Source organism: Meleagris gallopavo, chromosome 3 (genome assembly GCF_000146605.3).
Source record: "Meleagris gallopavo isolate NT-WF06-2002-E0010 breed Aviagen turkey brand Nicholas breeding stock chromosome 3, Turkey_5.1, whole genome shotgun sequence".
Lineage (NCBI taxonomy): Eukaryota > Metazoa > Chordata > Aves > Galliformes > Phasianidae > Meleagris > Meleagris gallopavo.
The window spans coordinates 7,064,334-7,092,322 of NC_015013.2; the positions used below are offsets into that span (position 1 = coordinate 7,064,334).

At 42.9% G+C, this 27,989-nt stretch overlaps 1 protein-coding gene across 25 annotated transcripts in view; it reads right to left on the bottom strand.

The window, feature by feature from the left end:
* Positions 1-27,989, bottom strand: part of LOC104910094 — a 94,873-nt gene that overhangs the window by 12,011 nt on the left and 54,873 nt on the right. For 5 of the 25 annotated variants that reach the window (XM_031552729.1, XM_031552728.1, XM_031552727.1 and 2 more), the window contains 4 exons: positions 20,217-20,429; positions 19,473-19,597; positions 19,012-19,067; positions 15,711-18,501 (listed from right to left, as the gene is read on the bottom strand). In XM_031552729.1, the coding sequence (XP_031408589.1) occupies positions 18,212-18,501; positions 19,012-19,067; positions 19,473-19,597; positions 20,217-20,429 (684 nt within the window). In that variant the 3' untranslated portion in view covers positions 15,711-18,211. Of the gene's footprint in view, positions 1-15,710; positions 20,430-21,769; positions 22,253-27,989 lie in introns of those variants that run through there. The other 20 variants (XR_004159113.1, XM_031552735.1, XM_031552733.1 and 17 more) reach the window with 13 other exon arrangements.

Here is a 27,989-nt window from a genome sequence, read left to right on the forward strand (position 1 = left end):
CCAGAGGCATACAGCTACTGCACAGTGCCTCAGCCTTGTCCAGCCTTTGCAGTGCTTCAAGGCTTTGTGCAATTTTCTGCCTAGCACAGGCTTTAAATTCAAGCTGAAGTCCTAGGCTCCTTCTCTCTCTGCTGGAATCAGGCAGTCTGGAAGGAGCCTTCATAAACACCAAGCTCAATGCCAAAGAGGGAGAAGAATAACCAAGGAGACAACTCACTGCATTGGCTCCTCTGTTTCTCTGGCAGAACTCCCTGGCTTCACACAGAATATGACTGACTTTGTTGCTTTCAACATTTTCTTCCATTCTGAAATATTTTACTCATTAGCAATCCTCCTTATGCTCAGAACAGGAGATACCAATCAAGCTCTCTTCTTCCTAACTGCTAAATTCGCTTGAAAAGCTGCCCCTTTCCACCATGCACATCTCCCCAGGATTTCTGCTCTTTTCATTTCACCCTCCATTTCTGGAAAAGATCACCTGCTCTCAGATGTTTAGATACTGTTTTCTAGGCTGATGATTCACACATGGAGTCTTTTGCCACTAACACAGTCCCTTGTTTACAGTCCTGCCTCTCAACCGCATCCATCTCTCTGTCAGCTTTCCACTTCATTCCTTCCTGCTTCAGTTTCCTCCATAGTCATTTTTAACTCTCTCTTTGACCTTCACATAGTCTGCCCATAGCCCTGACCCTGATGCTTCCTCAGTCTCAACATCATCCAGTAGCCATCCTACTCATTTCATCCTGCCAAATATCACCCTGCTCTGGCCACTTATTTATTCTACCTTGTTCTGGAAACATCCCTGAGGCTTTCCCATGCGTACCATCCTACTTCAGTCTCCACTGGATACAACTGCCAGAACTTCAATTTCCACTTGATCCTGCTAAAATTCCCTTCACCAAACCTCAGTGCTTGCTCCCATCTGCAGCTGAGCCAAATACAAATGTAAACACTCTATTTCTAAATCCAAAGTGTTCTAGTTCAGTTTCTCTTTCTTCTCCCTTCTTGGACAGGCCTCCCAACATCCCTCCCCCACCAGCTATCAAACAGGCAACCATCTGTTCTCCCAAAGCAAGAGGTCCCCATGCTCACGTTTCCCCTAAGCCCTACCTCTGACATGCTCCCAGCTGCTAGCTGCTGTGTTCCACGTAACGTGTCCCCGCTAGGCCTTCCTTTAGCTCCTCACTGACGTCTCTCTTCTCGTTGTCTCAGTGCACAAGCTGCTCACTCCTATGTCTAAATTCATAATAAACAACCCCGTACACACATGAATACCACCCCGCCACCTCTTTGCAGGCATTGCAGTGTTGATGCACTGACACAGCAAAGGCTACAGAAGATATGGATGCATTCCCATCAAAAGCCAGACAGAAGAGTCATATCATACTGCCTAGAAATTGAGACTCCAGAAACAACTACTGTATGAAAATCACAAAAACCTGCAGAATTAATTAATCCCTTTGGATAAGAGTTATACCAAGGGTGACCGTCACTGTCCAGCAACATTATATTGCACCAGAAGAAAGACAGAAAAGTCAAACTTCTTGTTCCTCTTTCTAAGCAGTTTGCTAAAAGACACAGAAAAGATATGGTAGAGGGAAATGCTGGAGTATTTGTGATATTAGCTGTACACAGCTGTAGCAGCCATATCACACACCAGCCAAAGGACATGCAGGAAAAAGTGAGTTGGGATCTGCCAATCATTTGTTGACTTTTCAGACAAAAAAGGCAAAGGAGCTCCCTGCACCTCTATCTCACTCGAGTGCTCTATAAAGCAAACCACACAGACAAACAGCATTTGCAAGATCAGGCTGGACTGCTTCCAAAGCACATATTCTGTGCAGAAAGCTGCAAGAAAGAATAGGTACTGAGAGGAGCGTGAGAGCTTATTGCCCTAACAAATCAACAATGGGACTATTTGAGGAAAAAATTGACTGAGCTACTTAGGATAATTTATTAATATTGCCTTTACAGGGATAATAAATATATAAAGTCTCCTAGCGTAACCTAAATAAAACCAGAAACTACATGAAGCTATCAAACAACAATGCATCACAGAGTAACTCATACACTGACACTTCATTTTAAGTATCAGAAAAAAGCTGCATTATTGACTAATCACTTCTGAAATGCAGTTTCAAAACAGAAAACAGCATTTGACATAGGTAATGAGATCAGGTACACCCTTAGCAAGTTTGCTGATGAACCAAGCTGAGTGGTGATACAGCAGAAGGAAGGGGTGCTTTCCAGAGGGACTTTGATAAACTCAAAAGGTGGGCCCTTGAGAACAAAATGAGTTCAACAAAGCAAAGTGCAAGGTTTTGCACTTGGGTCAGGGTAATCCCAGATATGTATACAAACTGGGAGAAGAACTACTTGAGAGTAGCTCTGCAGAGAAGGACCCGGGGGTCCTGGTAGATGAAAATCTTAACATGAGCCAGCAGTGTGCTTGCAGCCCAAAAGGCCAGTGGTATCCTGGCTTCCACCAGAAGAGGGGTAGCCAGCAGGGAGAAGGAGGGGATTGTCCTCTATTCTGCCCTTGTGAGGCCCCAGCAGGAGTGCCGCATCCAGATCTGGGGTCCCCAACACAGAAAAGATGTGGAGCTTTTGGAGAGGGTCCAGAGGAGGGCCATGAAGATGATCCATGGGCAGGAGCATGGGCAGGAACTGGGCTTGTTCAGCCTGGAAAAGAGAAGGCTGTGGGGAGACCTCATTTTGGCCTTCCAGTATTTAAAGGATGATTAAACAGGAGAGAAATCAAATTAATATATGGGTAGATAGTAATAGGATGAGGGGGAAGGAAGGAAGATTTAGGCTGGATGTCAGGGGAAAGTTTTTCACTGAGAGGGTGGTGAGGTGATGTATCAGGTTGATGATCTTGAACTTGTTGATCCTTTATGTTCCTTCCAACCCAAGCCAGTCTATGATTCCGTGATTCTATGAAAGTCAATCATCTTGAAGCACTCATTTGACATATTTTTACAAACACGTGAGTAAAAATAGGAGGCCTTCACATTTTGTTAAAGAAAACACTTGGGTTTTAGGTTGAGAGTTTGCCTTTTGCTTTTTAACAGCCAGCTTTCAACAGAGCATTAGTTTTTATAGACAATATCAAAGCCTCCGCAAACACAGTGCTATCAAAGGAAGCAATAATAGATGCCTTATTACAGTTATGTGAACGCTATCATTTGGAGGTGGCACTAAAGCACCTTGAGACCCTGACACAGACCTGAAAGGCATTTTAATAAAGTGCAGTGTTGTTGGCTAACCCCCTCTCCTTCAGCACAGTAATCAACATGTCTCTTTTCTCATCTCCTATCTGGGTCTGATTCTTCTCTTCACACTGACACGGGACAACATCCGTGCCCCCACTACAACAGTGTAAGCCCTTCCGTTGCCCAGCTCTATGGCCCTGCTATTTTCCGGTGTCCCACAGCGTCATCCAATTTCCCATTGCTATTTTGATGGCTCTCATAGCCCCGTGGACAAGTTGGTTATTTCAATACCCCCCCTATCTCCGATAAGAAAGGCAATTAGATTAGTTTACTGCAGGCAAAATCAATACTGAACATCTGGGGGGCAGATTAGCTATTGCTAATTAGAGCTTTTAGACATTATTCAAATAAAATGTATGAGGTTAATCAACCAAGGTGGAAAAAAATCCATAATATTCTAAGTCTGTCCTTGGTTCTTCAACCTGGTTCACTTTGGAATTAGGTATGGAAAGAAATTCCTGATGTAAAGGTAAGTTTCTCTAAACTGAGAGGCATATGAACAATGGAGAAGGGGAGTGCTATTTACTAGCAGGGAGAGGGGCATTCCTTCATCATATCACAGGTACAGTTCCAGTTTCCAGACATTTAAGCTGATTTTGAGAGTATTTGGGAATTTAATTAAATAAAACTGACAAAAAAATGTATCTGAGCTGTGTATTTCAAGTCTACTTTCTTTTGCTGAATTATTTTAGTTGCAGTTATTTACTTTTAAAATACATATTTTCAAATTGTAGAATTGGATATATAGTGATAATTCCACGGTAATATTTTCCCAAATTAACCATTTATTTATATTCATTTAAACAGTACTTAAAAAAAAATCTGCTACTGTACTTGGCATGTAAATGTCTGTCTCTATACATATTTCATGCATTAATTTTCAGGCCATATAATGTATTACTTTAATATCTTCAGATTAGATTGCAATTAGATAATATGTTCAAATATGAACAATACATTTTCAGTGTAGCTTCTTTTGAAAGCTCATCTATAGCACATTTTGTTAAAGAGGAATTACCTCTGTAGACTATTGGAATTCTCATTTCTGGAAACGATCATTTCTCCACACTATGAAATATCTGTTCCCCTAAATTATATTCTTTAGTAGTGATTTATAAGTCCTGTAGGAAGATGAACATGCCATCTTAAACATGAGCACGAGATGAGCATGTCATCTGAAACAGATTTGAGAAACGTCTTCCTGATTTTCAACAATAATCACTAACTTATAAACACCAAAAAGCTGCATTATTTTTAATGTCTAAAACCATAGACATTAACCATGTAATTATATCCTCTAGAATTTTAAAAAGTATGCACCTACACTTTAGAAAAGCTTTCTGCTTCAGAGATAGAACAACATTTCTTCTACTTTTTTTTTGTCAGTTAAAATATAAATCAACAAAACCAAATCCCCAGTATGATCCAGCTATCTAATTTTCACTGATCAAGTCAGAATTTGTGCAGTTTGGCAGAATCAGCCTAAATTAGTCAAACAACTCAAATTCATTTTTCCTAAGCTGTCTGAATTCAAGCACATCTCTGCAGCATTTGAACTACAGCATAGTCCATTTTTAAACACTTTCAGAAGTCCTTCAGCAAATCAGATATTTCACTGTTTTTTTCCATGCCTCTACTTTTTGTACTTTTTAAAAATTAGTCTACAGCACATTTTCCAGCTATTTGCAACTGCATTTTTAAAAATATCTTTTCATTTTCATAAAGCAGTAAGTACTTTTGAACCCCCACATGCAAATAAGAGTTTCAAGATGATAGACTCTTTGTTTGGCAGCTCACATACATCTCATCTCATAGACATTTGGGACAGAATTAAGGAAATCTTATGTCAGAGAGAGGCTATTAGCACTACACCAGTAGAAAAGGCAAAATACATGTAATTTTATAAAAACATACATTTTGGTGATAAGGTAACACGTCCAGTGACACACTTTCTAAATAATCCATTTTTGTTTCATATTAGCTTCCAGTCATAGTACAGTAGTAGTATGATTATACTATACTTGTACCATTTTCTTTGGCTTTTTTTTTTCATTATACCTAAGAGCACAACTCTTAGAGCATTTTATTTCCAAAGACTTGAAGGTCTGGCTTTTTGGCAGAGTGACTATATCCCCAGCCTCCTGAAGCAAAGCAGAAGGAAAAGGTTTTCAAAGCCAGGCATGCAGGATTAAGAAAGTCACTGCCTTGCTTAAAAGCTGACCAGGGAGCCCACACGATGGGGGTGCCACCATGGATGGAGCTCACGGTCTGGGACTCTTGGCACAATATCACAATATCACAATATCAGAATCACAGAATGGTTTGAGTTGGAAGGGACATTAAAGACCATGCAGTTCCAACTCTGTTGACATGGGTAGGGACACTTTCCAAACTGGCACTGAACACCTCCGGGGATGGGCATCCATAGCTTCTCTGGGCAGCCTGTTCCACTGCCTCACCACACTCATAGTATTTCTTCCAAATATCTAATCTATACCTACGTTCTTTTAGTTTAGAGCCATTATCCCTTGTTCCATCACTCCATTCCCTGATAAAGAGTCCATTCCCAGTTTTCCTATGGGACCTCTTTAGGTTCTGGAAGGCCTCTATGAGGTCTCCGCAGAGCCACTTCTTCTCCAGGTTCAACAAGCCCAACTCCCTCAGCCTTTCTGCATAGAAGAGGTGCTCCAGCCTTCTGTTCATCCTCATTTTCTGGACCCATTCCAACCGGTCCATGCCCTTCTTGTGCCAGGGGCCCCAGACCACTTCCTCCCAGATAAATTCCTGCTTTACCTATGTGCTCTTGGAGGCCTTGCACAAAGCCTCACTATTTAAGCAGATGAAATACAACTAATAATAAATACCCATATCTGGTAATGGGAAGAATTACATGACTACATCGATCAAGGCTCTCAGAAATTCCAAATGTTTTTTTATGTGGCAGTAAAAAAAATCCACACACATTATGGTTTCACCCTGGTAAAAGGCCTCAGGAAGCAGTTTCACCATTCTGTGAGATTTTTTTTTTACACTGTCAAAAGGTTTTCCTGTCCAAACTAGGATAACACTCAAAATCTTGATATTTTGTTTGATTCATACAGGAAAAAAAAAAAAAAATCCTAATTGTGAAGTGCTGCACACCCAATTGCAGAAACCACACATCGCACCAGCCTGACAACCATAACCATTCTTTTCCCTCTTGAAAAAAAACAACAGAAACCAGTATCTATTGCCTCTTCCACAAAAAAAGTTCCACTTGAGAAACCAGCAATTTCTGATTATTTTTTATATTCTGATTTTTTTCTCTATTTTGTTTTCTATAGATGTAATATTCATCTTTCCTGTGGGTTTGCAGATGCATGGAGATAGTGCAGTAAAAATGAGAATACTGACAAATTCAAGCCATACATATCCCTTTGTGCCTTTTCCCCTTATCTCTGGTGACCCTCGCTTGTTATCTTAGATAGAAGCACCGTAGGAAAACCTTGTGTAAGCTGGGATGGGGAGATGGTCTGAAGGGGGTTGCCTTGGAATGACCTGTATTTGGCTGTGACAGGTGAAAGCCCATAGGAAATATTGTGCACTATACAAAGCGTAGCACATCTAAAACAAGAACTCTGGAACTATGATTATACATCTACCAAATATTAAAACATGCAGACTCAATAGAAATACTGAGTTCCGTGACATTCTGTATACTCTGACAGGTGTGACCCACCATTTCCTTCAGAGGGTTTAGCTGATTAACACTTCCAGTTAATCTCGAGCAATTGCTCCCAGGGAAATGGACTTGTTGCTCCTTGCCTATGCAAGGAAGCAAAGAGACCTTACCCATGACTTAATTGCTCCTTGGCTAATTGCAGCCAGTGCAATTGCTGGCCACCACACCATCACTAAACAAAGCTGAAAGACTGTATTTCAGCATGACTTGGATGGTGTAGTTCAGTCAGTTCCCATCATCCTTTTGTCCCTCATGTGTCTGACATGTGGATGAAACCTTCTCTATTGTGCCTTTTCTTTTCTAGGAGAACAAAGGGGGATTGACAATGAAGTGGCTGCCAGCCCATCGCCACAGTCCATATATCCATGCAGCTGTCATTGCGTAATCAAAGCAGCCCTGCTAGCAGCAGAGAATAAGCAGTCTACGTGAGGGGCAAGTGGGTTTAGCTAGAAAAACTATATTATCATCTACAACACACATGCTGCTATTAATACGTTATTAAAGTGAGAGAGAAAAAAAATCCCACATGAGACCCTATGACCTTGGGGAACTTTAAATGCACTTTACTACCACAAAGCAGTCTTGAAGGGAGTCCAAAGTACATCCTCTCCTTCAAACCATGCTGAACACAAACCTAGCCCCCACCCTCAATACATGCAATGGCAATTGTGTCATTATGTGGGCATGCCCCAAACCCGTGTTTTCCATGAGGAATGCACCTGTTTACTAAGGTAGTCAGAAGTCCTTCTGTTGAGTGCTGACATGTCACATCAGTGGGTTTCTTGTTTACAGAAGTGGCAAACTGTTAATGTGAAGGCAATTTCCTGCATTACAACAAAATCCCATGATATATTTCAGTTGTTGAAAACCTGGAATGAAGCAACAGTTCCGTGATAGGGAAATACCATTGAGGGCTAAGCAGCAACTGAAACTATAGCTTGTGAAGTAAGTATAAGAGAAAAACAAAACAAAACACAGCAACCCCCACAGAAAGTAAGATCCCCTGTTAAGGTCCCCTTTTATTCCTCAATCCCATCACTGACGGTGAAGAGGATCAAGGTCTTGGGTTTGTTGCTAGTGTTTAAGGTAAAGAAGAATGAATCATAGAATTATAGAATCACAGAATCACAAGGTTGGAAAGGACCTACAAGATCATCTAGTCCAGTCATCCTCCTATCACCATTACTGTCACAGCTACTAAACCATATCTCATACTTCTCATCCAGACACCTCTTGAACACTGCCAGAGACAGTGACTCCATCACTTCCCTGGTCAGGCCATTCCAGTGCCTGGCCACCCTCTGAGAGAAAAAGTTTCTCCTTATGTCTAATCTAAATCTCCCCCAGTGCAACTCACGGCCATTTCCTCAGATCCTGTTTGTTGTCGGGGAGAAGAGACTGACCTCCTTCTCATCACACTCCCTTCAGGAAGTTGTAGAGTACAATGAGGTCTCCCCTGAGCCTCCTCTTCTGCAGACTAAACAATCCCAGCTCCCTCAGCCATTCCTCATAACATTTGTGCTCCAGAACCCATACCAGTTTAGTTGCCCTTCCTTGGACACGCTCCAGGGCCTCAATATCTTTCTTGTAGTGAGGGGTCCAAAACTGAACACAATACTCCAGCTGCGGCCTCACCAGTGCTGAGTAGAGGGGGATGATGACCTCCCTGCTCCTGCTGGCCACACCATTTCTCATGCAGACGAGGATGCTGTTGGCCCACTTGGCTACCTGGGCACACTGTCAGCTCATGTTCAGCCAAGCATCAACCAACACCCCCAGGTCCCTTTCCTCTTCACAGTCATCCAGCCACTCATCCCAAAGCCTATAGCACTGCATGGGATTGTTGTGGCCAAAGTGCAGGACCTGGCACTTGGCCTTGTTGAACTTCATCCCATCTCATCCCATTCACCTCAGCCCAGTGATCTAGCCTATTCAGATCCCTCTGAAGAGCCTCCCTATCCTCAGGCAGATCAACACTACCTCGCAACTTGGTGTCATAAAAATGAAAATGCAAGGGACATCTGCTAGTGACTTGCCAGCATAGGGTGAGATCTCATGCAACCTCTTGATTAAATTGCTGATGTGGCTTTTCAACACATTTAGTTTGTATAACAAAATACAAAGAGTGGGAGATAAATGGAAACAATATGTCAGACTGAGACTTCTGCTGCAGCTGTATGTCCAACTCTCTACCTTGGGGAAGTTGTCTGAGCACAAAGTCTCGGCTCCCATCAGATGAGAGGGGTGATATTTCACACTGTCCCTTTGGCTTGCCTTAATGTTTACATAGAGGCTCTAGCAACCTGCCTGGAACTTGGGCTGGACTACGGATACCGTGCAGGAGGCTGGCAGAGAATTCATGAGCTGGATTGCCTGGCCAGCACTGCCCTCTCTCCCACAGAGCTGCTTTGAAGCCCAAGAGTAAGTCCGGCAGTACCACATCCACATCCCTTCAGATGCCTCCCTGTCATTGCTAGAAAAAAACAATGCTTGCAGCGTAAGCTCAGAAGAAAGAAAGAAAGATAACCCATGAAAATAATGCATAGGCTAATCCTGAAGGTTTCTGTAGCTGGACAGGCCTTGGCACTGGTACAGTAAAAGGTGGAGCAGGATAGTGGGATCTTTTCAGACCTATTACTGTCAGGTTGAGAACACTGAGCCTGAACTTGTGTTTCCAGCAGAAAGTGTATGACCAAAAAAGATTCAAAATTCACATCAACTTAGACATCAAGCTTGTCCAGCCCACTGGTCTCTTCACCATCCGTCCTCCTTACCAACCAACCTGCATGCTCTGTACCTTCAAGTGGTTTCACTGATACCTGGGTGTCTCTCTCTGGTGGTACCTGATCTCAGAAGTCTTCAACTTACAGTCTTTCCCGCCACTTTGAAGAAAACACTCTTCAAGATTTTGGGTTGCTTCATTCCCACTATATCCTCAAACACAGGTCTATCTGTTGCCCTCCCATAACCTGAGAGAAAGAATTTCTTCCATATATCTCCTACATCTCAGGCAGCTACTCAGCAATGCAGCAGCCTTACACAGCAAAAATGTTTGTTCTCATTGTTTACAGCATCTCTTGCTCCAATTTTCATTTGTTTCTTTTTTCTCCTAATTCTTTTTTACTGACAGTATTTACAATTCATTTAAAACTCAATATCAAAGAACATCAAGATGGGGAAGAATACCATTCTGTGATAAACAAGATACTTCCTAGACAATGGAAAGCCACCATTCCCTGCTTTTAGAAAGGGTTTTTTTCACGTTCTCAAAGCAGGTATAACATCACTCCCACACCCCCAAAAGCAGGATTCAGCTTTGTCCTGAGCGGATTAGCATCTCAGCTCAGGTTTCAAGGCTACTTAAGTCCATCTTCGTTTGTGAGATTCATTTTCACACTAAACCCTTTTCTTCTCCCTTCCTCCCCCAACCCTCTGCCACCCCATTATTTGTCCAAGATGGTCCCCAATTATATGACAGCTTTGTAGCTTCAGTAACCCAAGAAAAGGCTTTCTTTTCTTATTCCAAGCTACTTAGGATACACTGAAAGAGAAAATGCTTTGTGCAAGAATGTCATGCTGCCCTTTTCCATCCTCTCTAAAACACAGGAGCATGGAGGTGATTTTCTCACCAGCTCTCATCTCTTCCTAAAGAAATTTGTTTGAGAAGCAAGGGCTGCTTCAGCAGGCTGGAATGGGGACTTCATTAGGCTTTGTTTGAAGCATGCAATCCTGAAGTGTGATTTTCTTCTAACAGTGATGTGGGCTGTGGGTATGAGTACCTATTTCAGGGTGAAGGACAACAGGGATGAGTCATTTAGTAGCTTGGATTTTCATTAGGGTCAATATGATCGAGACAAAGTCTTAAAACACAGGCCAGTTTTGCAAGAGCATTTCATAGTCTACCAGACAAATGACACACTGATTGAAGCCATGCCAATTTATACCAGCATCAACAATGCTTTTGAAAAAGTCTCTTTATGAGACGGACAGCACTATTATCATTTACTGGCAATCACACCATTTGTGCAACAATTTCATAATTCAACAGTCAGCTGCCGTTCCTCACACAGCCAAGCCACACTAGGGGCTCAGCATCACCAGGAAAGACCCCACTCCTCCCTCTGCACCACCTCTCCTTGCACCAGCTCCAGTGCCCACCAGAGCCCTCTGTGAGCAGGCTCAGCTCGCTAACGCAGTAGATCACAGAACTGAAATGGTTCATAGGGTGTCTCGTGAGCACTAGAGCTGTGCAAGATCAGAGATGGGCATGATGCCAGGAGATGGAAGTGGGGGAGCACCTGGAATTACCTATCCACAACTCCCTTCCTCCTCGTATGGAGAACCAACTCTGTTTGAAGCCACAGATGCAAACCCAGGCCAGGCAGGCTCAGAACAGTCTTTCCACAGTGGTCTAGCTTGGCTTTTGAGGGCTTTACTCCCTCTGTCATCCTGGAGGAGGAGTGAATTTTCAGCCACACTCTGTAGTGGGCAGGATTCAACTTCATTTGCAGATTTTCCAAAAGGTGGGGTGCAGACAGGAGGACGGATATGTTTATAAAGAAGAAAGCCTTTCATAGGCTTTTACTGTCTCTTGTAACAAGCCTTGCTGTTACCTGTGTTTATTGGTTTTGAATTTGAGGTTGTTGCTGCTGTCACGTTCAGTTTTTATTTGTTAAATCAACACTTTAAAAGCCCAGAGTTCTACAGATTCAGCAGAGGTCAAACAAATTGTTTGCATTTTTGCTATAAAAGGGGCGTGAGGGAGAGGGAGACAGATGGTAAATTGGCTGCTAGGAAGCAGAGCTTGAACTTTTTCAATAATGTCTCCCTCTTAACTCACAGCTGGCAAAACTCTCAGTTCTGTGGCAGGCCTTTCAGTGGGCAGATCAAATCCAGCAACACAGAAACAAACTCACCAGGAGCCACACAGGGTGAGAAATTATTTCCTAATAAAACTACAAAGCACAGAACAATAACTGGGCAACGCTGACATGTATTGTTGTCCTTTATCACAATCTCTTTATAAGCCTGGTTAAAGAACAGAGATGCAATTGTCCTTTGATGTCTTCGTTCAAAGGACTTTACACCCGGTTCCACCAGCGATAAGCCAGGGAAGGGGGAGAGGAGAGGCTGAAACACAGCAGAAAAGGCTTGGCAAATAAATACCTTGTAATACTTCTGTACTGCTGGAGACCCCACCATAAAAAACACAGCCACTGAAATCACAAGTCAGATGTGAGACAAGCAGAGAAGCTTAATCCTGCAGCAGTCCCTCCAGAGCTGTGAGTTCCTTGGAAACTCACTGTCGTGTCACCAAGGGGGGGATGTGAACTGAGCCTTGCCTAGGGGCAAGGAGTTAGCCCCACTTAGGGGCCCCTGGTACCTGGTTGTTGACATTTTCCTGGTGCTGCATAGCTAGAGCTTCCCAAATCATCTCTAGTGGATCCTGCTGCCCCTCGGCTCTCTTTCACAGTGAGCTGTGGGGAAGCCTGTCTGCACATCAAGCAAAGCACCATCATTCTCACGTCACTGACTGCTTGCCAGACACAGCATGGGAGAAGCTCACACCTGAGTGAACCCCTGCTTTTTTTCCATGGTGAAACAAACCATTGAAGGATGGATGACAGACGAGCACAGCACTGTCCCCACCAGGTTTGCTGCTTCTCTCTGTATCTTTTTGCTCTGCACACCTGCTAGTAGGCAGTAATTTTTGGCAGAGGTGCCAGAGGAGATAACGTTCAGAGTTAACAGTTAAATCTATCAGAGAACCTCCGTCAGAGCCCCAGATCTCATATTCAGGAGCAAAGTAAACACTTAACAGCAAAGGACCAGATGCTTTTGAAAATTCTGCTCCACATCACACTCTGAAAAACCTAGCAGTTGCATACTAAAAATATTCCCTGACTTGGAGTCTTCTGTTGCTGCAGAACCAAAAGACATTCCAGCCTGGCTCCCACTCTTGTTCACAGACTGCTAAATCTAGATAATGGGGCATTGAATTCTGATGAGATCACGAGGACTTTATTTTGGTAACAATCAAATTAACTGGCGCAATCTGAAGAGTCCCATAATCAGTCTGATCCCAGGTATTACCTCTATTACCACCACCATTTATTCCAGACACAAAGAAGGCACACACCTTTGCAAAGATCAGACATAAAGTTTGTGCCAAACCTAAAAATTGAACACATATGCCCCAAGTGCTAACCTTTCAGAGCAAGACCACCCCTCCTGCGAGAGCACGTTGACCATGAAGCTCTGGTCTCAGTAGGTGCAGACACTTTGCATTTATTATCTTGTCATGACTGAAACTTGGTTTTAAAAACTGTTCATCAATAGGGTCAAGTTTCCCAACAACCTCGGCCGCCCAAACAGATGTCACAGTTGCTTAAATGTTTTCATCATGTCTAGACGCCACGTGGTGATTAACACCACTGGACCACACTTCCGTACGTGCTAGGAAGAGCAGAGCCCAAGATGTGGTAGATGAACAGTGGAAGGATTTTGGAAAATGCAGATGAAGTCAGAGAGAGAATCAAGTGTTTTCTCACATCCTACAAATAACTGTCTGAGCCTCAGCAGCATCCAATTAAGAAAACAATTAAGACTGAGATAGACACCAACCACAACTCTTTTGTCAGAGGCACTGTAAGGTGTTGCCAAAACATTAGCATCCCTTGATTTCAAACACAGCCTGGCAAATGGCAGAGCAATGATTCCCAGGATAGCTGTAGAGAGCATTCCAGCTTTTGCATGCAATAGGCTGGAAACTGTATTAAAACTGAAGATGTAAATGGCAAGCCAAAGCAGTAAGATGCTACACTTCCTAATTGAAATGCAAGAAAAGGAAACGCTGGGTTCTCAAGGAGCCCAGAGAAGAGCACAAGGCACTACATGGTCCTTCTGCTGCTGTGAGCCCTGCTGGGAGTGCCATGTTTTCCCCTGCCCCAACAGCCCAGTGCTTCATTCTGGCACTGACAGATATGGCATCGGTTCTGCTTATCCCACACCTTCCTGCTCAAAGCAGCATCCTTCCCTTGAAAGTCAGCCTCCTTCAGTCAGCTGCGAGTCTCACATGGTCAGACATGCACTGCAGATAGTGTTAGCTTTATGATTAGAGCTGTCTGCTGCGAGACACATTTTAAAATTCATGACCTTTCCCATCAGGGTTCAAAACCGGACTGCCCTGAAGATGAAAGCCTGGCTTAGACTCCTGCTGTAAGCCGCTTCCCTTCCTTCCTCCCCCCAGAGTTTCTCCTTCATCATTTACTTCCAATTATTTTACAGGCTGCCTTCCATTAACTGTGGTTTTAAAAATTGCTAATGAATTGAGGTAAATTAAAGTTCATCGGTATCTGAACCAAGCATGTGTTTCAACTTTACCATCGTGCCTGACTATCAAAGGTATCTTCTTTTGTCAGGTAGAAGATGCTCTAGCAAGGCTGCAGCTGGCCAAAAGAGATAGAGCAGAGTTTCCAAGGGAGAAAAACAAGAGGGAGAGTGCTTACACTGCCTGCAAAAAAGGTATTTGCAGAGGGATTGGCTGTAATACCCATGAGATGAAGGAGGGGCGGAGGAGGGGAAGAAGAGAAGAGGAAATGCAAAACCAGCCACAGCACACTTCTTGGCACTCATACAGTCCCGGAGACCTTGCCAATGGAAATTAAAGAGGAATGTGTTTGCTCCTTACCACAATTAGAAGCAACTAAAGGAAAAAAAAATCCTCCTCTCAGTGGGATTGTTGTCATGAATTGTATTTTACCACTCTAACACACTCCCACTGTTGGCTTTTTCTCAAGGAAAATCCATGAGAATAAGAATGCATTTTCCTAATTTACGCTCTGCAGACCAGGATGTTTCTTCCAATTCCCAGCAACTGTGTGAGCCCTGTTTCCTAGTCAGGCTGGCTAGAAAACAACAATTCATTCATTTTGCAGGGCATTTTGGGACTGAAAACAAGACCTTCCCAATGCAAAGAGGGGATTCTCTAAATATAAACCACTCATTGCCAGCCACCTGGCTGGGAAGTGATGGTGAGCCTTTGCACAGCTAGGCTAGATGCACAGCTCAGCTGCCCTTGGGCTTCCCATGGGGAAGTACGCATCCCTCTGGATAGTACTGCTGCTTGCGTGCTGCTGCTCTCCTCCACTCTCATCCCGGCACTGAGAATTATCCTGTATCCTCTCATCCCTGCTCCTGTATTATTGTTATTATTATTTTCTGTGGGACCCCCAAGGAGATGGGCAGGAGCAGTCAGGGCTGGTTGTGCTATTGGGATGCTGCAGTAGCACTGTTGAGATTATGTCATGTATAGCCACGCTCAGCTTACACTACCTGCAAATGTAGGATGAAGCAGTAGTAAACATCACTTTCATGGGATTTACCTATTGCTTCAAAGCCGTTACAGGGACACATGTACTATGATCAGCTTCACACTGTTCTTTCTTGGTGAGGAAGGACATCATCAGGGATGATCTCTCACTTCTCTTAAAGCTAGTACTGGTAAAACATTCACAGGGATCTCTAGATGGCCTTGCAAGATGCATAGCCACCCAAGCACCTGCATAGGAGAGAATGACCACAAATAGGATTGAAATAAAGAAAGAAAATATACGTTGCATAGACCTGTGTCTCTGTCGAGTTAGGCATGACAAGCAAGGGCTAGCTGCATTGTAGACCATTGTACTGGACAGAGAGACTGATCTACATCAAACTAGGCCAAAAGAAATCATTTATTTATTTAGCCAAGTCCCCTTGGCATTACTATGGATAATACAGGCTGAAGGTATGGGCAAGGGTAAGTCCAATGCCACATCAGTGATTCTGTGTAACATCCAGGAAGCCTGCTCTCCCAGGAAACATAGCAAGTAAGGAGTGTGGATTCACTTTTCCGAGCAGAAGTTCAAACTTATCACTCTTGATGTCTTGCCAGAGATATAGTGTTTGATTGATGAAAACCCCTCCAAGGAAGTGTAGAGGATGGTGATGAAGGTCTGTCTTGGTATGCATTTCTGCTTTTTTTTTTTATAATTTAATAAGCAATGATTGGAATTAATGATAGTGTCTGTGTTTGCTATCTTGAGCTTCCCATAGCATAGTTAGACAGGAAGACATAAGCTTCCTAGAGTAAAGGGGACTAGGATGGATCCCAAGCCAAAAAAGCAGCATGAAAAACTGTTGTGTCAAGAAAAGGGCTCTGTAGTATAAGGCACTGCTAGCCCATTTCATCCACAGAACCACACACCTGCAAACCATTGCATTTTGGGGTCATGACAAATGACTGTGCAGTGAAAATCACACCTTGTTCACTTGCCAGTATTCCTGGGAACCAGCAATAAAGCCTCACAATCCTAAATAGGATGCAGCTGAAATACACATGGTCAGCTTGCAGAGACTTGTGATCCTGATCTTTCCACATGTAAAGGGTAGCAAAGAAACATGCAGGAGCCAGGCTCTTTCTGTTCCGAAGATTCCTTTTCAAGTCCTTGTTCCTCTGTTGCTCAAAGCCTGTTGCAACTCTTGAAGGTAAATAAATAACAGTCCTTAGATAAAGGGCCTATTCCATTTCTGTCCTGTAAAATACCCAACGTATAACAGCACAATGCTTTTATTTTGAGACATATCCAGTTTCTGGCACTGCTGTTGCCCCAAAGAGTCCATTATCACTTTCGGCATTCTTACTGGTCACCCACAGGATTTGTGCTTTGACTTTGTTGTACTCCAGACTCCTGCTTGGTCCATACTGTGCTGTCTTGGGGAAGACAACTTGCTAGATTTGCCAGTCATTACACCTTTTAAGGTGTTCTCCATCAAAAAGTGATTGTTTCCAGTCAATGCTGTTGTGGACCGCACCCAGAAAAAAACAGTTTTTCTGCTGTTCTCAAAGAATGGTTTTGGATAGAAACTTCATAATGCCTGTGATTTGGCCTGAATGGCAACACTGTGAAGTTTGAGTTGTTTTTCATCAAGATCACCAAGAAGGTCCCTAATAGCATGGGCCAACAAATAGGGCATTTTCTTCAGAGAGAATGTAATTCCAGGCAGACACCAACCCAAACTCTGGTGGCAAGCCTTAAAAAGTCCAAGTCCAGCAGGCATGTTAGGGACACACCTGCTGTGAAAGAAGGATGTGAACATCTGACATCCATGAACATGGAGCATTAGTCTCAAAAAAGAAACAAGAAGTACAAAAGATCTAGGCTGCGCTAGGCTGAAGTGCTAGGCTGAAGTGCTAGGCTATGCAAGGTCCAACTGGGCATGCAAATGGAGGATACAGAATACGATACCAAATACCTATCATAAAGATCAAGTTATCCCAGAACATTCTTAAAACAAACTAGACCCTTTACCATTGAGATATTTTTCTCATGTTGCTGAGGTATTTCTAATTTGATCCTAGATATCTTACCAGGGGGTTTATTGTAACTGTAAACACACGTTATTCCAGTGGTTGACGCATTGGCTTTTGATATTGGAGACCCAGATTTGCATTCCTGTTCTGACTCAAGCCTGATGGTCACCTGATGCCATTGCTTGATAAGCAGTGATGTAAAACTGAGAAAATCAAAACATGCTAGTTCCATATAAGCTTCAATATTAAGACATTTCAGAAGTTATTTTTGATAAGCTGGCTGACTCGTACTATAGTGCATACAGTTTCCACTGAACTCACTGTTTATACCTGCTTCCACATGAGCTAAGCATGGTTGCAGGAACCCGGAGATTTTTGCAGTACAATTAAAAGAGAAGAGAGGCGATTTGTTATCATATTTTCTTGATGCTGTAGTAGACAATTTCTTTGAAAACAAAAACAAAAAATAAAAAATACTAAATGGAGAACAATGATGACACAGTACAGGAGTTAGAACATAACCTAAAGAAAGCTCTGTTCTCTGTCAAACTCTGTAGGATGGTTTGAAAGTTCAATAAAGAAGTCTGTATTACTCTGTCTCAGAATATAGAGTAATTTTTATAGTCCCCTACTTAATTTCCCCACTGCTTTCTTCCTCATTACATTCAATAAATATTTTTCAGATGGGATACTAGCATTTTTTAAATGGCAAAGTGATTGGAAATTACATCTGTTTCCCCTGTTACAGATATTTTACTTACCAACAATCATAGTGCAATCACTGAGGATACTGTTGAATTTGGAACGCAGAGGTTAAGCAAGACCCAAAATATTGAAGTTTCAAGAGCAAAATTTTTTACACCTCTATGTATGCCAAAGCATACTGGCCTGGCAGCCATGGGGCAACTTTCTTCCCCTCCCACACAGATGGGATGCACCAGATGCTTTGTGTATGCCTTGCCCCCTATCACAGGAAACAACTACTGCAGAAGCAGCAGCAGCCAAAGCTTCCTGATGCTGTTTGGCTGGAAGCCTTTGATCCAGACCCAAAAGGACCATTCCTAAAATCCAAAGACTGCTCCACCATCTCTGCTTCCTTCGCATGTGGACTTTCTGCTCCGAAGCCAGACAGATCCCAGTCAGCACCAACTGCTCTAGAGGAGGGGGTTGAAATCCACTGTGAAGCAAACTATAGCAAGAATTTACATCAAATAGCAAGAGTCATTAATTCACCCACTGCATGCATAAAGCAAGGATTTGAAAATAAATTGACTCTAGAAAATAGGAAGAAAGTATGAAACATTTGTTGCATCAGATGCATTTTATATGCCTTGGCACGTGTGTTAGGGTATTTGTCAGGTCTATGTTTCTTCTTTTAATGGAAACCTTTAAATTTTGTTTATAGACACACCGTTCATATCTGTGTTCTCACCAGGGACTGAAACTGGGGAAATCTCAAAAACTGCTAGCAATCTCTTTCCAGAGGCAATGTCATTGGTGTATTTTCCTCTGCTTGTAAGAGATTTATCCCAGCTTGTGCACAGATAGTTTGCAAAGGCTCGTTTACATTGTTTTGTACTCAATACCCAGGTGCACTCTGTGATGTGTAAGAAAAATTGAACAGCACAGAAGAGGTTGCCATTAGTGTAACCTGCTTCACTTACCATTACCAGAACTTGCCGAGCTTGTTTTTGTCTCCTCTTCCACCTCTGAGTCTTTCCTGTGAGAGGAAAAACAAATCTAACTGTTCTCTGTTAAATTGGACCAATACACTTGGTGAGTACAATGCAATAGTATTACACCAGCCCCGTGCCCCTTTCAGAAAAAAAAAAAGCGTTGAATTCTTCTGGCTTGGTTGCTGTTTTGGTCATTTTAATTCTATCCTCTACAGTTTTATTCTTTATATGCCCAAAAGTGTTCTTTCAGACTAGGTTGTCAGACTCTATGCAGTGGCAAGCTGCAGTCGAATAGCCACACTTGATCTTAAAAGTTGTACAAGCTCTAGTCTAGTTTACATCATGGTGTAGTTTGCCTCTACAACTACAGCCACGTGAAGATGAAGATTTTAATAGCAACGAGGTGCTCCAGCTGCAGCCAGTTTCCTGCACAGGGTAAATAACCCTACCTGGAAGAATTCTTCCTGTTACAATCATTTCCACTGAGAACACTGACTGCAAGTCCAAGACAGGCATGAAGGACACTGGTTTGACCAGGAAGGCGCTCAGCACTGTGCAACCAGTCAGCAACAGCCTGAGGGAGAAAAGCATCTTCTGAGTTCATCTCAGCAATGAATTATTGGACACTGCTTCTCTTGTACTCAACCATCCTCTGCGTATGTTCTGAGAAGCTCTTGTTGAAGACTTCAGGGGCATGACTGAAAAACACTTGCTTTTATAAACAGATAGAATGACCTTGTGCTGCAGCAATATAATTGCAAAGGCAAAGGCTTGGAAGAGGAAAGAAATCTCATCCCTTGACAGAGGTGGCCAAGGCATGTACAAAGCTCTGCCACACAGACCAAAGCTCTTCTGTATCCTGCTGTGCTGGTAGGAAGCCTGTGCACAGTGGCTTCCTAGCACAAATGCTGCCTAAAATGACTCTGTGCATGTCCTTGCTATACACAAATGGTATGCTCAAGCTGCGTGTTTCTGCTCCATTTCCTAAGTTTTAGCCTGTCTGGCAGATTAAACAGCACCCATCAATCAAGCTCAGCAAGGCTGTTATCTGGAAGTGCAGTAAGTCTCTCTGCACACTCTCTGCTCCAGCTGCTTTCTTCACCAAACAATCTAAGCCAAATTATCTTGGAGCTCTCAGGACAAGACCATATGCCCAGCATCTGGAGAAGGCACAGTGAGATCACAGCCCTTGCCTTGCCAGTGCCATGGCAGTTGCTGGAGGCTTTCTTCTCCAGCACGGCTTGATATGGATCCTCACAGAGTCCATCAGAATGGGCATACGGCAGCCACGATGGGCCTCTGCAGGAGCTCCCAGAAATCCCAGGTGGTATTAGTCGCACTGACTTAGAAGAGCATCTTGTCTTGCCCTTTCCAAGGAATCCAAGGATTCCTAGGTGATACGTATCCTGAAATGACAGATAACATTAGTTGTTGGAAAATCTCCTGAACATTGTGCTACAGGGATATTAATAATATTATCCGTAGGATTTTGTACAATATACTTACCTGTATCTAAGATAAAAATTAATACTTAGTGGATCTTGCTACTAAAATGTGTCAGAGAAATCATTAAGAGCAGTAAATTAAGATGACGGGAGATAATTTTACAAATGCAGGCCTGAAAATGTCTGCTGTTTCATGTTATACGCTTGAAAAAGTAGCAGAAAACGGAAAATAAAATGCTCATAAACTCAAGTCACAAAAATGAAAGGCCACACGGAGATTAAACAACAATAGTATGTGAGGGAAAGAAGCTACATATGCAGATAACTGCTTCAGTAGTCACACTTCCTTTGAATGGGACTAACAAATGGCTTAGCGAAGCAAGTGACTGCCTATGGCAATATACAAGCCTGCAGAATGAGTAGCTTTCCCCTTGCCTCGGCTGTCCTCACCTTCATCAGGCACTCCCCATCCTGGCCCCTGTCAGCTCAAGTCCTTCAGCCTTTACATGGAAACGCTCAATGTTGCCTGTGCAGCTGAGAAGCTTGAGCAATTAAACCATTGCTATTTCAGAAATAACATTTGTAGTGTCAGGAAGCCAAAATAAACCATACCTTCCAAGCTAATTTACAATTTTTCTTTTTTTTTTTTTTTGGAGAAAAAAGGCAAAGTGGTGCAAATGCTACATTACTCAGCACTTAAGCTGCTAGTCTGGTCACTGCCAGACTTATGTTCTTCCCATGGGTTTGCTACCTTCTAGCTTTGGCATCGGGAAACCATTTAATCTCAACATTTTTAATGAGCTCACCTTTATAAGAGAAATTAGACTATTCGCACAAAGGGCTTTGTGTTGTTGGGATGAAGGCATGAATTAATTCAGTAACTATATAAAATATTTTTTTTCTTCAAACTAGAGAGGGGCACCAACAAAGACAGCTTACACAAATGCACGTGAATAAATACACTTTAAACTCACTCTGAGGCAATTCAGACATGATATTTGGAGAGAAAACAGGAGTAAGATCAGTATAAAATGGTTTAGGAGAAGTTCAAAGAAGAGATTTGAAACAGAAATGTGATTGGCATGCAGAAGGTGGACAGACTTTCCAGACACAGAAAGCAGCATGAGAATTCCAGCACCAAAGGAAACAAGATAAACAGCCTATCCAGCAAACAAAAGTAAAAATGGGAGCTATGTTTCCAGCAAGGTAGATGTCACTGTTGCTCCCACAAAATGTGTGCAAGTATTTTCCAACATCTGTTCTCAAAATGTCATATTTCAACAAGAAGGAGCATTGCCCACCTGTAAAAGAACCAAATGAGTGACAGCATCGGTGGACAAAGGAAAGACAACTGATGTCATCTACCTGGTCTTCTGCAAAGTCTTTTGACATGGTCCCCCACCACATTCTTACCTCTAAATTGGAGAGATACGTTATTGAAGGTATTAATGGTGACTATTTAATGGACAAGGAATTGGTTGGAAGGTCATAGCCAGAGGATTGTGGTCAATGGTTCTATGTCCAGGTGGAGGTTGCTAACGAGCGGTGTCCCCCGGGGTCTGTCTTGGGTCTGGTTCTCTTTAACATCTTTATCTTTCTGATGGGACTGAGTGCACCCTCAGCAAATCTGCTGATGACGCAAGCTGAGTGGCAAAGATGATGTGGCAGAAGGAAGGGATGCCTTCCAGAGTGGGCCCTTGGGAACAAAATGAGGTTCAACAAAGCAAAGTGCAAGGTTTTGCACTTGGGTCAGGGTAATCCCAGATATGTATACAAACTGGGAGAAGAACTACTTGAGAGTAGCTCTGCAGAGAAGGACCCGGGGGTCCTGGTAGATGAAAATCTTAACATGAGCCAGCAGTGTGCTTGCAGCCCAAAAGGCCAGTGGTATCCTGGCTTCCACCAGAAGAGGGGTAGCCAGCAGGGAGAGGGAGGGGATTGTCCTCTATTCTGCTCTTGTGAGGCCCCAGCAGGAGTGCCGCATCCAGATCTGGGGCCCCCAACACAGAAAAGATGTGGAGCTTTTGGAGAGGGTCCAGAGGAGGGCCATGAAGATGATCCAAGCGCTGGAGCACCTCTCCTATGAAGACAGGCTGAAGGAACTGGGCTTGTTCAGCCTGGAAAAGAGAAGGCTGTGGGGAGACCTCATTTTGACCTTCCAATATTTAAAGGGAGTTTACAAACATGAGGAAAATAAACTTTTTACATTTTTTTATAGTGACAGGATGAGCGGAAATGGTTTTAAACTAAAGAGAGGGAGATTTAGACTTGATGTCAGGGGGATGTTTTTCACTGAGAAAATGGTGAGGTGCTGGCACTGGCTACCCAGAGATGTTGTGGATGCCACATACCTGGAGGTGTTTAAAGCTAGGTTGGATGGGGCCCTGGGCAATCTGATCTAGTACTTGATCTAGTGGCTAGCAACCCTGCCTGTGGCAGGAGGGTTGGAACTTGATGATCCTTGAGATGCCTTCCAACCTAAGCTGTTCTGTGATTCTACTCTACGATTTTAACGTGCACATATTTCTATTTTGCATGGGCTCATTGTGTTGATGTAAACAGAAGCTGATGTTTGAAAATTTGGCCCTGAATAGTTTCACTGGAAGCAGAATGCAGACAGATTTTCGGAATACGTTTTATGTTTATGGTACTATCTCTGCTGAATCCATCAGAAATACCATTACTATGATAAGCTCAGATGCTGTATGCCTAAACAACTCACATAATAGGCAGGGAACCTTAACTTTACTTCATCAGTTATTTAAATATTAGTAGGCTCTAGGTCTCAAAGTGCCAATAGAGTTGAATATCAATATCATAGCCAATGGTAGCAGGACCACCAGTTTTTGAAATTGCCATCATATCAAATGGCTAGTCAGGAGATGGAGACAAGGCAGATGTGGAAAAAGGAAGGAGCAGGTGAACAATATGCACAAAGAGCAGTGAATGAAAGCTACAGAGAAGCTTTAACATTATATGAGGGTAAATGGACTCAACTGGGACTTTATTAGGCAGAGCAGGATGTCCGTAATTTGGATGCACTTTGGATGGATCAGTTTGGATGCACTGAGCATGAATCAAGACTGACCAATGGATTTGTCTGCTCCTTTTATTGTTCCTGTTTTGTCTCATGCAAAAGTGAATCCTGACACTGAAGACTGCAGCAGAAGAAAGGAGAGCAGTTGAATACCAGTCTAGGGAGTTACATCTACATCTGTGGGTCTATGTAGGTTTCAAATGTTGTGGTTTTTAGGACTTCACCAACACAGAGCTGCAAGTACCTCACCTGAACTTGACAGAGCCATTTGCTAAGTAATGACAACAGAAATAGGAGTCAAAGGAAGATATAAAATGCAGGCATGGGAGTAAGTTGATAAAGAGAAAGTAGTCTGGGAAATAAAAAGTCAAAGATGCTTCTGAATAGACGTCTAAGCCCTGCATTCACTTTGACCTTGATTCTGGACCTTTTGCTACACCTACAATTTTTTTCACCTACAATGTGAAAGTGATGCTTTTCCATCTCACAGCTCTACTATGAAAATAAACCCATTAATATTTCTGAAGTATTCACGATACTGTCATGCTGAATGATAGCAAAAACCCTATGAGGAAATTAATAACTCATTCTTCAGTGCAATATCTGAGTAGGATGTTAGAATTAAGGTATCAGCTCCTCCCTCCACCATCAGAAAATGATGAAGAAAAATCGTTGAATAGCTGCTTATTGAATGAAGGTTGTCAATCCCATGGATAGGATGAGGCATCATCCTGTGAAGCTAATTTGTAATTGTGTCCTTAAAACTTGCCTCACAATGCACCTCCACAAGGCAACAGAATTGAAGTCACTCTGGCATCTCAGCTCTGTAACTTTCATGCTTTCTTACTGCAGTTTTGGCAGGGAGGGGTGTGAATACCCATGTGTACAAATCAGTTCTCAAAGTTCAGTCTCATGAAAAAAAAAAATGAACTTTTCTCCAACATGGTAAGATTTCATTCTCCAAGTTGACTTCCACTGAAAGTTTTATCATCCTTACACATTTACATTCTAGACAACGCGAAACACCTACCACATAAAACACAAGAAGTTCTGGAAAGGGCTGATGTAGAGACAAGGTGTTAGAGAAGAGCTGAGTGGGAGCTCAATCAGCCTAAGAGGAACACCCTGCAAGAACAGCATGTGAGAAAAGCCTTCAAGTACAGATAGAAAAGCTCAGCACTGTGCTGGGCACAGAAAAGGGGAGCTGAAGCAGAAATGAGGGCAACCTACATAGGGTTTAGCATGGGGAAGAGGAGATGGCTGAAAGAGTTGTCAATAGTGAGCAGAGGGATCAGCACATGCCCCATGGGAAACCAGGTGAGAAGGTCCATCAGGTCCAGCTGAGAAATAACAGGTAACCTGCCAGGCACGTTCCCAAAGGCAAATCCTTCCTCTGCATTCAAAGAGGCAACCCACTGCTGGGATCCTTGCCTGAAGCTGCTCTCCAAGACAGCACAGCATTTCTCAGCCTCACCTTCCCAGGTGTCCATGGGTTGTGATGTCCAGCTCACGTCCTTCATGGAAGCAGGCAAATGTTAGAAATTAGTACCCACTGTAAATAAAGCACCATAGGCTGAACCAAAAGAAGGCACAACCTCGAGTCCCATAGCAGAAAGCCATTGTTGTTTCAAGGGCTGGTTTTGTTCCCTATTGTGAGCATGGTAAATTTTTATATACAGATCTTCCTTTCAAAAATGCCAGCCCTTTCCTAGGCCTGCACTTTGAGGTGATTGTTGCTATTTGTGAATGACTTGGGAATTAATTAATGTGAAGCCAACTGGCTTATAAATGGTTGGCATTGTGAACAGCCAGAGAATCATGGGGAGAGCAGTTTATGTGGTCAGAGCCACATTCAGTGCTATATGTCAAGGGAGAAGATTTATTATCACAGTAGGTCCATTTTCCAAAAGTTTGCAAGGGCTGCTTTATAACGAAGGGGCACTGTTCACAGCACAGTCAGCACCTATTTTTTTTTTTTCCTCTGGGGTGTATTATAAATCCCAACCAGAAAAAGAAGGTGGGGGAGGGTTATTTAGCACTTAGAGAATGAAATCTCAGCATAGGAACAACATAAATATTATATTTGCTATGGAAAGAAAGAAAAGTGAGAAGACATAGATATATATTTTTTTGAAGCATATAAAATAGCAAACCTATTTCTACCATGATGTCAAGAGTTGAACTCCCACATTACAGCTAATTAAATTAAATGAGCCTAGCAGGCAGGATTATAACCTATAAATATTTTTGGTTGCTTGCCTCCCTCAGAAACTATCTTTGATTTAAAAATATCACAGAATAAAAACAAATAGCTCATAACATGGTTTAGGTACTTAATAATTAGAAGAGGGAGGAAGGAAAGGCTTGTGTACCTGCATTTAAAAACAGTCAGCTGGGTATCTTTAACTAGAAAACGGCTCTGAATAGAATAAAAAACACAGACAGAGGTGATGGCTATAGAAAATCTTTGCTCTGATTTGCAGGCACAGGGAAGGGGCTGGGAGGGGGCCAGGGCAGCAGCCAGGAGCTGCAGCTGGAGGTTGCTTCCATGCCTGTCTCTGCCACTGGTGACCACAGGGCCTCAGGCCTGTCCCCCAGCCTCTACACTCAGGGCTCTTGGTGTTATCCCTCCTCCACTCTTTCACAATACACCTCTTCTTGCCTCCTGCTCACTCTGTCATTTCTCTTGCAACCTGCTGCCTGCAGTGACTTGGCTGTGGGTGTCTGGGGCCAGGACAGGTATGTGTGAGCAGCTAGGGGCTGGGGAGGATTGAAGTCACTGGTCTTGGCTGAAGCTGGTTGATAGATAGCTCTGTTGTGTACAAAAAAGCACCAGAACACAGATGGTACCTGCAGCACTTCATGCCATTTCCCAGCCGGTACAATCCCTTCTGCCACCATGACTGGGAGGCTTCACAGCTCCAGGCCCTTTGGCATTGACTTAAACCATGAGATCAGACTCCTGCAATGATACTTGGATCAAACAGTTCTTGGTAGCCACGCACATGCAAAGGTGTGTATGAATTCACTATGATTTGCCTGACCAAGAAAAATGTGTATTTAGTTGTGCCAGCTAAACTGCATTTCTGTTATAATCTTGCACCTAAAACTCCACTATTACTGTACTTTCTTGAAAAGAAATTAAGGACCTATGATAGTACAAATAAAAATTATGATGCTGCATGTTCTCTTGCCTCTTACAGCAAAATACCATAAGTCTTTTAATAATCATTCTGTATTTCTATGTAACAGGGAGGAAAATGAAAGGTAAAGTGAAAGAAGCCAAAGAAGTCCCATGAGACAAACGTGAAAATTCATGCTTTTCCCAAACCACAAGTGAGGAACCAGAGAGCGTAATGTATATAAATGAAAGCAGCAGCTCTATTTCATGCTAGTTAGACCATCAGATGTTGAGGCTATCATTGCCAAGAACTCCCATGTAGTTAGTTTTGAAAAGAAATCTCATATATGATGAAGTAATTTTCTGAAAAGATGTTTTTTGAATCACTTGTATAGCGGGTTTCTACAGAAGCCATCCTGTCCTCAGAGTAGGTAAAAGGTAGTGCTAAGACTCACAAGAGCTGGATAACTCAGAAATTAAAGATGCTGCTCATTTTTTGTGTCACACCATGTGCTCAGAGTTGGTTACACTGAAATAACATCTTTTTCCTTAAAGGACAGCTGTGACAGAAGCTTCCCACCCCTCTCTGGTGATTGTAAGAAAGCAAAGGAGAAAAGGAATAAACACTGTAGAACTAAATAGCATGGAGAACTTATCACGTTCTTCAGACACTTAGAATTTTGTGGGATTTCCTGTGCATTTAAAAGGGGATTAAATGCAGCACTTTAAACAAGCAAGCCCTTGCCACACTGTACTTGTTTTCTTTGACCAACAAGAAAACCACATGCACCATGTCAGTTATTTTTACCAGCAAAAACAGAACGCTCCCCTGTTGCGAGGGGTTCTCTGCAGCTCCTTGAGCCCTGGCTGCTCAGCATCTGCCCATCTGCTCCCAGCACACCACCCACAGAGCTGAGCTTTTCCTTCCTACCCCTCGCACCCCGTTAGCGCATGAGGCGGGATGAGCATCTGGGGAACACGGAGCTGCGCAAAATCCACATCACGGCAGCATCACACACTTCACCATTGCCTGTTACACATCTTGGAGACCCACTTATAGCATGGGTGCAAGGACACAGTGTGCCTGAGGTCACAAAGAAGCTACAATGTCACCAGGAATTTAAATCAGGCCTTTGAATCCCAAAGCAGCATCCTAATTCCTGGGTGACATTTCTCCATCAGTGCAGAAAAGGGAGAGAGGGGGAGGACAGTGAAGAGTCTTCAAACCCCATCAACTCCTCTGCTGCAAAATCATCCCACATGAGGCAACTTAGCTTCAGTCTGCAGCTCAGGAGAAAGCCCAAGCAGTTGCTCTCAAATTAAAAAAAAAAAAAAAAAGAAAAAAAAAAAAAAAAAAAAAAAA